This window comes from Canis aureus, chromosome 5 (assembly GCF_053574225.1).
Source record: "Canis aureus isolate CA01 chromosome 5, VMU_Caureus_v.1.0, whole genome shotgun sequence".
Taxonomy (NCBI): domain Eukaryota; kingdom Metazoa; phylum Chordata; class Mammalia; order Carnivora; family Canidae; genus Canis; species Canis aureus.
Window position 1 is genome coordinate 51893520 of NC_135615.1, and position 14830 is coordinate 51908349.

General features: G+C 34.2%; 1 protein-coding gene across 1 annotated transcript in view; it reads right to left on the reverse strand.

Moving 5' to 3' along the window:
• The window catches only part of ADAMTS6 (ADAM metallopeptidase with thrombospondin type 1 motif 6), a 283681-nt gene that overhangs the window by 165948 nt on the left and 102903 nt on the right, over positions 1 to 14830 (reverse strand). The window contains exons 7-8 of the mRNA XM_077897999.1: positions 7102 to 7145; positions 2677 to 2782 (exon numbers count right to left, since the gene is read on the reverse strand). Coding sequence (XP_077754125.1) covers positions 2677 to 2782; positions 7102 to 7145 — 150 coding nt within the window. The remainder of the gene's footprint in view (positions 1 to 2676; positions 2783 to 7101; positions 7146 to 14830) is intronic.

The window sequence follows — 14830 nt, forward strand, 5'->3', positions numbered from 1 at the left end:
ATTAGATAGTTTTCTCAAAATACAAGAAGTCTGGTTGAATTCTTGCCACCCTTTCTCAACATCCTACTTTTCCATTGCTGAAACCTATAGCAATTACATAAGTAATTTAAAATACTTTCAATGAGCATTCTTTTCTATAATGTTTCATTACTTGTCTTTGGCTTATAGCTACATTAAAGCCAGACGTGCTATTTAAATACATCATAAATCCTCAATCTTTTATTTTACATGAAAGTTAATTTCTTGTTTGCACAAAGGCACAGGGAGAAATAAAAGTGGTCGCTAATTTGATCCCCATAGGGGTTACGGGAGAAAAAAAAAGGGCGCTAAAGCCTAGCAAAAGAAAAAAGGAAAAAGTTATCCTAATAGCTGTTCAAAATAGATAGTATACCAGTATAATGAGGGGGCAAAACCATATTCTACACACTGTAAAGAATACTAGAAAATCTTCCAACAGTCTAGTGATTTAATGGGGGCACGTCTCAGAAACTCAAATATTCTTCACTGTGATAAATCTGCAGATATCATCACATCACTTAACATCCATCCTACTAAATGACACAAGTTATAAAACCGCAATACACTTTAACTGAAAGCTATACTTGATATATTTACCAGGGCTGTTGCTTTGTCCTAGGAAGATTAGGGAACACTGTATTTTAGAGATGCCATGAGTTGTGGCAGAGTTGACTTGCTAAGTTTCTTAAAGCTAAGCCCTAAGATCTTAAAAACAAAGGATCTTCATCCATGAAATAGATTTTCCCTAACTGAGCAAATAAGAATTCAATATATTGAAAAAGATAAGTTAAACCTACCCTGACTTGTTGTCTGGGGAAAAGGGAATGGAGGATACTAACATATTAATCAATTGGACATGGAAAGATAGCTGATTTTTAGTTTGTCAAATAACATTTCTGAATGGAAGCACTTCTTCTGGCTCTCATTATAAAGCATTTTGTAGCTTCCCCCCCCACTTCATTTTTAGTAGCTACATTATCAAACAAGAATTAGCTGTGAAATAAAATTACTCCAAAGCACATAAATCTTAAAAGGTATATACATATTTTACTTCTCTTTCACAATCGCCCATATAAGGCACAAGCCATTCATCTTAGGAGGAATTAAAAGGAATTACCCAAGAGGCCAACAACAATAAAAAATAATCTGGGAAGCCTGAGAGTAAGTCAGTTAGAATCTTCATCTCAATAAAAGATACAGGGAGATAAACCCTCCCCTCAGGTATGTAAGTCCATATAAGAATAAGGCTTATAATGCATATGTTGACATTGACTAACTTGTGAGTCCATGAGGTAATGGTGCTCTCACACACACATTATTCATCTGCTGTATGTTACTTGTCCTAATCTTTCAATTTAATTGAATCTAACAGAACCTATTAAATTCAGTGTGGTTGCATAAGATTATGACAGTCATTAATGAGCCAGGTTTTTAAGTGCATAGAAGATAAACTGACTGGTTAAGAGGGCTCTACTCTTGTTCTCTTGCTGTTTTCTGCAATGAAAACTAGAATACCAAAATTTTTAGGCCTTCTTGAAAAGTGCAGTACTGACTTTCCCTCATGTATGAATCAAGTTAGGTTTAAACTTGTAGGTTACTTGCCTTTATACATAAATCAACACTAATGTGGTAAAATTTAAGTTGCAATCTTCAAAATAATGCAACAGACTGACTCCATTTCAATCTCCACTTTGGAAAAAAACAAAAACAAAAACAAAAAAAACAAGCTGACCTACAGATTTATCTCAGGAATGACCAATGAGGCAAGTGTATAACAAACATTCATTTTTATTTGTTCTTTTTTCCCCATCTATTTCTCTACCAAAAAGCAGACTGTAAAACTTAAATCATACAAATGTCAGGAGTTCCTGCAAATAGGCTGCTTGTTTTAGTTTAAAATGTTTGACTACACTTTGAAAGTTTTCAAATTTCTCTCCTTCCACATGAGCAAGCCTTTACATTTACTGCTGCCTGTTGCTTGAAAGTAAGAAAGTAAGGATTTTACTGCTATGTGTGTGTATGTGCAGGGATAGCCATAGGATAGTTTTTGGCACTGATTTATTTAAAGCAAATAGTAAAAACTTCAGATCCTTCTAAAAAGTGATGAGAATGATATCTGCTATTCTTTGTAACATAATTTTTTATTTTTTAAAAATTTCAATGACATATTACACCTGAAAACACAAGTTACATAGCACTGATTGCACAAACTTTATGTCTGGAAAAGGTATGCTCACAGCTATATGAAGAGTGAAAACTCAAAGTAGATTTTATGGTAGTAGTGTCAATGATGATTTTTAAATTTATAGGTAATGTCACTTGAGGAAAAGAAAGATCATTTAAACAATGTAACTTAGAGGAGCTGGGTGATGAGCAGACCATGCTAAAGGTAAATTATTTCAATTTTGTATAACAAAACTTCAGTGTGGTGCATTCACCACTCTAAAAATATGGGTCATTGAATCAGAAAGATTATTTAACAAGTCTCCAGTTCTTAAGATGATTTATCCCAATACCCCCAAATGATAACATTCTCTACTGAAATCAGACAAAAAGGCAGTAAAATATGTTTGAGCACAGGCGTTCCACACAGTAGTTATGAGTTGCTCAAAAGAGTGGAGTTCTAAAATTTATTTTGATTTTCTTAAACTCACTCACTTGTGACCAATCTCATGTGCAATGGTAAAAGCTGAACCCAGGCCAATGTCTTCATTAATGCTGCAGCTCCTTTCAGGCTCACACATTCCAGCCACAGAGGCCAAGCCTGAATAAACAGAAGGAGACACAAAGGGTCAAGCCAAGGTGTTTCAGTCTTAAAAAGCCCATACTTATAAATGCCTGGATTCTTTTTAATAACCTCCATGCACAGAAGGAGCAGTTGGCAAAAGGTTAACTTTCTAGTCATTTGCAAAATCACTGGGGGGAGTTTCACTTTGCCGGCTAGACATTAATATTTTTTGAACTGCAGTCAGTGCTGGAAAATGTCTAGACTAGGGGTTAGATTTATAAATTTTACTTCTGGTAACTTGGGACCACCTAGTAACTTGAGCCAGAAGAGGGAATTCAAGAAAGCATTTCTATTTTAACATTCTTCAGGCTGTAGAAAGCAAAATATATCCACATTATTTTTCTAAAGAGATCTGTTTAAGTTTAGTGGGTTCATAAAAATATACAAGCAACTTTTTAGTTACCAAAAAAAGGGAATCCCAAATGGTTTTTTTAATGACATTTTTTATAAGAGCAAAAATGAATGATTCAAAAGAGAAAAAGGAGAACTGTTAAAAATAGGTTTTGCATTTTTTTAATCTTCTGAAATTAGTCCTAATAGTAATACAACAATTTCTTTAGGTATTTTAATAGAAAGAAAGACATTTGCAGATTCAGTGGTTATCCCCACCCCCATCCCTCTTCAATACATTAGTTTTACTAATAAAGCAAAAGCTACAGTGTTAATTCACTGATTCTAGTGAAATGTTATGTTCTCAAGGTATTCCTCCCTTGGGAATGTTAGCTTGTAAAAGCTTTCATATTTACTTCCAAATGAATATCACGCCCTGTGAATTAGTACATAACTTTAAAAGAGTACTTAGAAAAATGAATTTTTGTGTGAAAAATGTCATGTATAACTTATAAGGGAACAGATGCCAAATCATACTTAACACATATAGGAACGAACGTTATTTAAAAGAAATTGAAGGAAAAGTAGGAAAAACATTTTATATGTTAGTAGTCTACTATCATTACCCTAGTAATAATTATCTAACCACAAAAAGTGATTTGAAGCCAATTCAATGAATATTTATTGACTGCAATAAGCAATGTTCCATGCTAGGTACAATTTCCCAGTTACACTAATTTGAAACAGTAAAAGCTATTCAATTAATATTTTGACTGACAAAAAAGCTCTCGAAATTGTTTTTCTGTACCTTCAAATATAAAATATTAACATAATAGCCACACTGGAACAGAGTTGAGGTCAATACTAGATTTGCTAATAGATTGTTTGCTTTTCCTACTGTTTTATGTGGAAGGAGCAGAAGCTGGGGAAGGGGTTGATTTCTGTCTCTCTGAGTTATTATAAATACTAGTGTTATTCTTATAGTTCCCTTCCATCTACTTAGAAGTCTTGGGACTTGAAGAAGAGGAAGTATAAAGAGGGACTAGTTGGGGCAAGGTGACTTAACTTTTTTGGTTAATCAAAAGTATTTAATAAATGTTAGTTCCAAATTCTACTGAGAGAAAAAGAGACAGGGAGAGAAAGAGAGATAGGGAGTGAAAGAATACCAAAAAAGTTTGCAGTAGATTATCCAGCTAATCTATTGAGTTCAGTATCATCCATGATAAGGGAAGAACAAAGCTACACTGTTTGAATACTGTTTCTGTTTTGAGCTTTATGAAATTTGGTTTAAAAGCAATTACCAAGAAAAATTATTGTTAAATTAACATTTCTCATATTTCCTGAAATGTATTATTACATAGGTTAATTTTTGTGTGTTGTTATTGTGACTGCTTGCTGCATACCATGTAGCAGTATTTTTAACTGAGAATTTTCAATGACTCCCCAAGGTATATTTGCAAACATAGATTTACCTTTATATCTGATATAAAATTAACTTAGTTGTTTTACTAAAAGGACAACTTCAGAAAGAAAATATTTGGGAAATTACTATTAGTTAAAAATACAGAACTAAATCTTAACTGAAATAAAATAGTTTAGATGCTAATCTATTTTCACAACCTCTACAACTTTGTGTACACCAATAAAATTTAGGCTGTCAAAGTTCTTACGTGTGATTGTGTTAATAGGGGTTTGATTACTATTTGGGTCAGTTAGATTTCCTCAGTTTGATTGCCACAGTTTGCACCCTCAAATCTACTTAGCCTTGTTACAGTTGGTCATCAAAGGTACTAAGCAAGAGAATATGCAAGTGTTAGCATAAAAACCAACATGAAAGTTGCCGAAACGACCACCCAAAAGGAAAAAACCTGACTGATTCTGTACTGATAATATATTTTTCACATATGAAACTCAACACATGTATATGTATGCATTCATTTTTCACCATGAGATAGTATAAAAGATAATTTATAATGGTTTATAACTTGAAAAATAATTTATGTTGAGCTTAAAAATGCACTGACATGTACTAATGTATTAATGTATTGATTTTGGAAATTAATAAGCTATAAAAATTGGAATACATAGAAAAAAGAGATGTTGGGTAGAAGAATCTACTTTGGCAAAAATAACAATGTAAGTACAGGCAATGTTGTTACTAATGTCCTAATGAAGAACATACCACAGTGTAAACAAGCTACCTTCAAAATGCAACAGCATGTGTATAGATATATATGTATGTATTTCCACCATATATACATATACACTAGAAAAATACAATCTCTATCTCATACCTCCTTTGAATCTTAGTGTCTATTGTATCTAAACTTGATCAAGCATTTAGTAATTGCTTACAGAATTTGAACAATAATAGAGAGGTTAAGTTAAACAGCAAAATCTCTACAATAAATAATATCAGTGCATTTTTATAGTACTTCTTTATTAAGCATCATTGTATTTTTTTCTTTAAGTGCTTTTTACAATATCCCTATCACACAAGGGCAGCTATTGCTCCTACCTACATAGATAAGAATTGAGGAACAAAGACCTAAATAAAAAGGAAAAGGTAATGCACTGAAACTGTCAAAGCCAGTTGTTAGTTTACAGTTTCCACTTTAGGGTCCTTTCCAATGGATTATGATGCTCTTGTAAAAACCTTAATCTTTTCATGTGAGATCTCTCAGCAAAGAGAGCTTTTTCTATGCTTTTTAACTAGCAAACTTCGCTACCCTAAATACTCATCATTGGCTAATTGGGATTTCTTATTCAGCCTTAAGGAAAATGGGATAGGAGAAGACTGGAAAAGGAGGGAAAAAAAATAAATTTTAATCTCTGAAGAGAGAACTTTCTGAATTCTCCAGGAAAGTGAGTGACAACTTTTCTCCCACCTGTTCTTAAATCTGATCTTCCCCAAATTCTTATGAAGGGCATAGGAATAGACTTCATAATTGTTGCTTTACAGACAAGAAAATTGAGACTTGTCACAGAGAAACTAGAATATTCACCTTCACCTGCTTAAACTTTTCTATCTGTAAAAAAGTCTCTATGACATAAAAAAAATTATCAAGAAAAAAACTCCTGTTCTTAAAAATAACTCTAGTTGCTTAAAAATTTAGTTTACTTGAAAGCTATCATTTCCCCCATTTGTATTTTCAGTTAACTTTTAACCAGAATGAAGTTAAGCTCTGCAATAAAATGTAATTTTTTAAATTCTAGAATACTACAGAAATGCCCTTAAAAAAAACAAATATTCAGGAAGACAAGAAAGATAATCCTGTCCTCTCTCTCTACTGCTGGCTGTAATATTTTACAAAATTTTTTTTTTTATTGGGATACCTGGGTGGCTCAGTGGTTGAACATCTACCTTCAGCTCAGGTCATGATCCCAGGTCCTGGGATCGAGTCCCATATCAGGCTCCCCACAGGGAGCCTGCTTCTCCCTCTGCCTATGTCTCTGCCTCTTTCTCTGTGTCTCTCATGAATAAATAAATAAAATATTTTTAAAAAATTTTATTGTTGCTCAAGTACTGGAAATTTCCGATATCTTAATTTATAGGGCTATATTTGCTCCACAAAATTGCACCAAACAAAATACATTAAGAGCACAATGTCTCCCCTTTAAGTATTGCCCCAATTTCCCCCCCCTTTCCTTTCCTAGTTGATGAAGATGCTGCATGCTTTCATTTGCTTCTCAAATTCCTTAGTATTTTTGGAAAATACATTACAGACTGGTAACTTATGATTCATCATGATTGTTTAAAGATTTAGAATCATCTTCTAAGGTGTTTTTAATCATCATTCTACTCATTTCCTAGTAAGTGACATACCCACATGGGTCAGGTTTAACAATTTATAGGAGTGATTTCAGATGTGCCAGAAAGGAAAATGATCAAATAAATGATAAAGAATAAAGCCACTGGACCAAAAAAGACAATCTGAACTATCCTCCCTTTATAAAAAACTTACCCAATGTTCCACAGGGCTTATTTTTATAAGTGCAGATATCATATCTATAGAGGAGAAAAAAGAGAGATGAAATTTGTAATCTGATCAAATTTGTAAAATATTTTTGTATATTCATCACATTTCTTTCTTAGAGCTCTGGGTTGTCAGACCACAATCAGTGCAATTATGAGCAGCCAGCTGGAGTGTGGGCATTTTCAGCACTCTGGGGGACACACCGGCTGCACTACACTCACAGCCCCTGGCTGCAAGCCAATGGGACACCTGCCAGTAAGAAAGAAAGGTTAAAGTGAATTTCTGTAATTGTGAGTTCCATAAAACCATCTACCATACTGTTCTGAAGCTAGAATAGCTTGTCTGCAGATTGCTACTGCTTCTACAAAAAAGCAAATGAGTGGCTTTTTATTCCCAATCACTTTGAACCTGCTGGAATATTTTTTTATTATAGCCACAGATTGTGTTTTATACTTCTGATCTATAAGCAGTATCTGGAGTTCCTTCAACTCTAACACAGGTTCTTATTTTTAAAAAATATTAGCACAATACAGCAATGGGAATAAAATTGGTATCACATAGTTTTCCTACTTGTATATAAGAAATTTAACATAGTTAAAATACAAATATTTTTATGTGAATTTGCAAACAGCTAAACAAATAGCTCAAGAGAAGCTTACCTAATGTGGGCTGCACTTACTCTAATGCTATATTGCATTACAACTCAACACAAAAGATGAAGTTCATAAGTAATATTGCATATTTTAAAATATATTACAGTTAGAATGCTAAATCTATATTGATGTGAACACTTATTTTAAGCATTTTTAATAATATTCTTATAAACTAATCTTTAAAACCAAACATATTCAATTTCTAAAGTTAAAATAAAAAATAAACTTAAAAAGACTGACCATTTTTATTTGCCTGTGTTTTATGCTAGAAATGAAAAGCTTTTCAGGTAAAATATAAAATTTTATAAACTACAGGAAAATCCAAGTTGTAAAAGTCTTTTTACTGTATATAAATAATGGCTAGTCCACATTACTAGGGGAAGGGATTAATAATTAATCCCATTCTTGTTCACCAGATCAAAATGTATTTTCAAAAAATAAATATCACATCCAGCATACCACTGTACTGTTGAACTCGTTAAAATCCCTGGAGATTCCCTTTGCTTATTTTTAGAGTTTCAAACCTTTCATCTTGTACACTTTATATTTGGGGAAAGGGATTTCTCCTCTTACATAGCTTTCTCTTCTGATCATTCATATATACTCATCTTCTTCTTGTCTTGTAATTGGTAAACCACGGAGTTGCAATAACTGGTACATTTTTGAGTGTAAGTGATAGAGACAGTACTTGGTATATTTACCAAAGCACCAGAAAGTATATTTTCAGTGTCACAATCAATTTATCTTGTGACCATACCTGTATAATGTCTATAATGTTATGTAGGCACAACCCATATCAGGAGTCTTCAAGAAAATGTAAATAGAGACTTTTCATGGGTAATTGCAGAAATAAATGTCTACACAAAATCTATATTCAAATCTTCAACTTTGATATATGCCCCTTCCTAAAACTGATCTGCCTATGAATACAAGCACCTGCAAGCCACCAATTTTCCTTTCCTCTCTCGCCCTTCACAATCAACCTGTTTCTACTTTACAAAAAAGAAACCAAACTTCTCACCCATCCCTAACATTGTTAGGGTACATTGCTCCCTGGATGTAAAAGTCTCCAGAATGTATGCAAAGAAATAATTCAAGAATGTGTTGATCCTGGGGTCAATCCTTTATGAACACAGCAGGAAAAATTAAAGAGGATGACGCTTATTTTGTCCTCGTAAGACTCTGTCTTTCTGCCAGTCTTTCTGACTGCTTACAAATCAATCTATATAGCTATCTCACAATTAGAATTCAGAAGTGAGATGATTTTCATAGAGTGCATTAACATGTTTATCTGATCTAAAAAATGAAGTCAGTTTTGTTATTGATCGGTAAGTCTGACATGGCTAAGTAGTTTGGCAATGAGAGCTGATTTAGCCCATTAGATTAAATGGTGAACATTCTTCATGATTCAGTGAAATAGATAACTCTAAAGTTCTGAGAAATGGATCTAAAACATACATACAATGTATTATATGTTTTCAACTACAGTGTCTGTAGCCACTTAAACTCATAATAAAAATTATTTTTGATAGCAACTTAAAATGTGCAAAATGGTGTGTTAATTTTCCAAACTATTTCAGAGGTAAATTAAGCAAAAGTTTTGAAGGTCACAGACAAATACAACTTATATTTCCACCTCATAGCCATCCTTTCTAATCTCCTCCCAATGCTCTCATTTTGCATAAACCTTTTATGCTGCACTCATGATGAATATCATTTAATTCTGTCATGACTACCCAAAATACCTACATAAAGTCTGAAGTCGTCAACAAATAATGCAAGCTAAAGCATCATAGACTACGATCATGTATTTGCATTCTCTTTAACTTTTCCCAACCCACTAAAATACCTGTAGAATTCTCTGTAAGATATTATATAGGAAAAAGACATGCTACTTCCTGTGGCTTTTGCATTCAATTCACACTGTATCCTTTTCTATTCTATATTCACCAAGAGTAATTATGATTTATGTGTTTCCTTTAGTGCCAAGTATTGAAAACCAACGTTTTCACTTTCATTCTTTCATACATGGATTTGCTAAGCACCTATTATGTGTCCATGTAAAGTGCCATATACTAGAATCTAAAGTTGGGTAAGTTAACTGTGGTCTATGTGGGAAAAGACACATAAGCAGATAACTTACTATATGATGTGGAAAGATGATGAAATAAAATAAGTGTAAAAGAAAGTCAAACTTACATATTTGATAGCTATTATAATGATGGCTTTTGCCATAATCAAGTTATATACAAATTACTATGAAAATACAGAAGAAGGAGGAAATACACAATAGAAACCTAAAAAACAGATTCACAATAGGGCATAACATCTGAAACAGATTTTAAATATTTAGCCAGAAAAAATAGAAAAGTAAAGGCATTATAGTCAGAGAACAGAATAATCAAAGGAACAGAATCTGGAAAGAGTATGGCATATGCAGGGAACTATGAGAAGTCCAGAGAGGCTGAAACATTGAATACAGAGGATAAAACATCGAGAAATGAGTTTAGAGAGTTCCTTTTGGGGGGACAGCTCATTAAGTGCCTTGGATAATTGAATACCAAACCAGATTGTTCCTCTGTAGGAAAAAAAAAAAAAAACAACTTAAAACATAGTTTGCATAGTAGGAAAAGTCTTTTTTTTAATGTTTATATAAGTGTGTATACAGATTGATTTTTGCATACAGATAAAAATCTGGGAGGATAACAGTGGGTATCGAAAGAAAAGATGAGAGAATAGAGAGATTATAATGATTTTTACTCTGCTAGTTTCACCCAGGTGGTTCAGTCAGCTAAGCATACAACTCTTGATTTCAGCTCAGGTCGTGATTTCAGGGAACTGGAATCGAGTCCTGAATCAGGCTCCTCCTCACTCAGCGAGGAGTCTGCTTGAGATTCCCTCTTTCCTTCTTCCTCTGCCCCTCCTATCACTCTCTCTCTCTCTCTCTCAAATGAACAAATAAATCTTTAAAAAAAAGAATGATTTTTATTTTATTATATACATTTTTGTACAACATTTAATCAGAAGGTGTTTCAGCTATGCCTGTCTCTAATGATCAGTGCAAAAGATAACTGAAAATAAGCTTCATGAATATTAAATAAATGTTGATAAAGATATTTTTCAATGAAGAAAAAAATTAGTGATGTTTCAAATCTGTAGATTGGTCAAAATGGTTCAGAAACAGTCCCCCAGTCTGCATGAACACATACAGAGAATGCAGCAAACTTTGTAGGTTGTACACTTAGTAAAGCATCTGAGATTTGTGCTGCATGTTCACTCATTGTTTTGAAGGATTATAGTGCCAAATGACAAATATAATGGTAGTAGAAGTCTGTCCCTAAAATATGTTTATATTTTATATATGAGTGCACTTTTCATGCAAAGTGCTATCAAGGCATCCTAAATAACAGAGCTGAAATGTAATCCAAGCTTATAAAATAGGAGTATGAACTATTTTGTAACCTCTTGTTTGTTTAATAAGTATTTGTATGTGGCATTTGATCTAAAACTTCCCTTCATTATAACTGATTACAACACTCAGTCACCAAACCCTAAGGTTTTGCCTGACCACATTAGCTCCGGTCAAGTTTGAAACGATAAAAACCCATGATTGATGGAGGGAAGAGGTGATATGGGAATAAGAAAAATAATCTATATGTGGCTACATCCACCATGATACATACTTTTAGAAGATTTCTCTCCTTTAGGCTATTATTATAATGATGAACAGAAGGAAGACTTCAGCCATGGATTAAAAATAGTACACAGTTTCAGCCATGAATTATATAATATAGAATCAAGTTATATTTATATCAAAATTGGGGATGATAAATCTAAAGGACCTAAGTTTCTGGGTGCACATGGGTGGCACCCAGACTCTCCTGAATTTTTCATTTTTACCTTGCATCACATTAACCCTATATCCTATCAACTCTTCTCTGACATGCTATGGTTTTGCCTTATTTTCCTCCAAACTTCAGTCACTTCAGGAAAAACTATGAAGAAAAACAAGAGTTTGCTTTATCACAAAGGTGTAACCGGTGTGCTTTTTAAGACACTTTGCAGCTGTACAAAGTGATGAAATGAGGGGCTGAGGAAAAGAAAAGGAGTTCCTGATGGCCTATGCTCAGCACCCTTTAAACAAATCAATCTTTACTAAATCTTGACCAACAAACGATACAGCAGGAGCCCCTTAACTTAGGCCTGTGGTCTAAACTACAGGTAAGGCTAAGAATTATGGTGAAGTTCTAAAAAGGGACAGATAAGCCAAAATATGACTAGAGAACACTCTATGGATTCTCAATTTGGATAGATAACCATCTAATCATTGGGTACTTGTTTTATTTCCTTTTCATGAAAGAATAATAAAGGCCTCAGAGCAGATGAAAAAGAACTAAGAAACATGATCTTAGGGGGTCTTTATAAAGCCAGGTACCTAAAAGAAAGCAAGGTTCTACTTTTGGATGAGTAGTTGAATGCATACGTTGTCATTACTCTACCCTATGTTCCTAAAGGAGGACTGATTGAGCAAGACTGACACTAGAGAGGTTGGCTGAGTATCTGTTACTGTAACACTGGTACACTTTTCTGCTGTGGATAGTTTCAGTTCTTTGACTTCCTAATAACTTTTGGCCAAGCATGGCTATCAAAAGAAATTGACCAAAACATATGGTTAAGTTCCATTCTAAGGTCTGCAAAATATAGCGCTACCTTATAATGATGAAATACCTGGATGGGTTCTTAAAACCTTTTCCAAAAACTACATTCCATTCTTATGTAAGAGAAACACTCATTGCAAAGAAGCATTCATTTCAATGATTTAGGTTTGAAAATGGAATGAATCAAAACCTAAACTCTGAGACTCATTTGTTTAACACTAAGTCACAGAATTATTTCCAAACAAAATGTCCTATGTCCTGTGCTGTTTCATTTAGTTCTCTTAGAAATAGTAACAAAGGCCGAGTGATAGTGACACATCACTTCTCTGCTTTCCTTACATGCACTGACTACTTTTGGATGACTGCAGTTATAACATTATAACATTGACTGCAGTTATAAAGACAACTGTAATAAAATAGTGGAGAGAAAACATGATTTTAAACCAATACATGCAAGAATGTATAACATTCTTCATGATAAATGAAAAAGATTGTAAGACCATTTGTCTTAGTTTGGGCTGCTATTACAGAATACCGTAGACTAGATGGTTTAAATGACAGACATTTATTTCTCATAGTTCTGAAGGCTGGGAAAAATCAAGGTGCCAGCCCTTTTGATGTTCAGTGAGATCCGGTTTCCTAGCTTGTAAACAGTGACTCTCTCCTTGGTGCTCACATGGCCTTTCATTGGTGCTTACTTATGAAGAGAGAAAAAGCTCCAGTGCCTCTTCTTATAATGGCACTAATTCCATCATGAGGGGCCCACCCTCATAACCTCATCTCAACCCAATTGCCTCTGAAAGGTCCCATCTCCACATACCAACATATTGGGAGTTAAGACATTAACACTAGAATTTGGTGAGAGGGAAAACATTCAGTTCATAACACCTCATCCTTACCACACCCTCCAAATTCATGTCTTTCTTCCATTAAAAAAACAAAAACAAAAACAAAAAAGAAACAAACAAACAAAAACATTCATTTCATCTCAACAGGCCCAGAGTCTTAACTAATCCCAACATTTACTCTAAAGTCCAAAGTCTCATCTAAATATCCTCTAAATCAGATATGGGTGAGATTCTAGACACAATTCATTTTGAGGCAAAACTCCTTTTCAGCTATGAACCTGTGAAATTGGAAAAGCTATGTGTTGCCAAAACATAACGGTAGGATAGTCATAGGATAGATGCTTCCATTCCAAAAGGGAGAAATCAGAAGAAAGAAAGAGGTGATTGGTCCCAAGTAAGATTCCAAGTAAAGTCCCAAAACCTACCTTGGCAAATACCATGAAACTTAAAACTTGAGAATAATTAAGGCTTGAGCTCTACTCTATGGACCCACGGGGATGGCAGCAGCTTCCCTGGTTTCACATCCACGGCTCCATCCCTTCATCTTAGTCGAGTGCTCTCACAAGGCTCTCTGTAAGGGTCCTACCCACTCTACTCTCTAGAATGGCCTTCCTATGCATCTCTGCAGGGCAGTGCTCCACTTTTGAACCATGATGGAGGCAGTCTTGCCACCTGGGCTATGCATTCTGGGCCTATGGTATGAGTATCAGCCCAGGTGATCTCTGAATTGTCTTTGGGGTCCTTTTTCTCTTTTTTTTTTTTTTTTTTTTTGAAGGATAATACATGTTCCCAGCCTTCCTTTGTTCCTTCCAGTGTTTTTCCTGGTATAATCTCATCTTTATTGCCAGCTCTGTTGAGATGGATGATTACTCTGTAGTTCACAGTTACACTAACCTCCTTATCAAATTGTTCAGAAGAAACAAACCTTCTTCAAACCTCCATTGTTCAGAAGAAACACCTTAGTGTTTTCTTCTGAACATGCTTCCTCAATTTTTGCATTATAGTCCAGCTGAGAATTTTCCAAATCTTTAGGTTCCAGTTTCTTTTTGCTTAGCAATTCCTTCTTCAATTCACTTCTCTTTTAGCATTTTACTATAAGCATTTAGGAGGAACAAATCTACTCCTTCAATACTCTGCTTAAAAATCTCCTCAGCTAAATAGCCAAATTCATTGTCCACAAGTTCCACCTTCCACAAAACACTAGAACATAAGCATAATTCAAATAAGTTATTTGCTGCTAGATATCAAGGATCACTTTTTTACCATCATCCAATAATATATACCTCATTTCTGACCCAGAAATCTCTGATAAGGCCTTTGTTATCCACATTTCTACCAATAGTCTGCTCATTATTATTTGTGTATTCTAGAAGGTGGAAACTTCCTTTATAACCCTCTTCACCTCTTCCTTCCAACTCACCAGAATTGCCTTTAAAAGTCCCTTCATGGCAATCTTGGCTCCTTTTAGCGCATGCCCTAAAATTCTTTCAGCCTCTACTCATTACCTAATTGAAGCTTACATATTTTTAGGTATTTGTTACAGCAATCCCACTTCTCA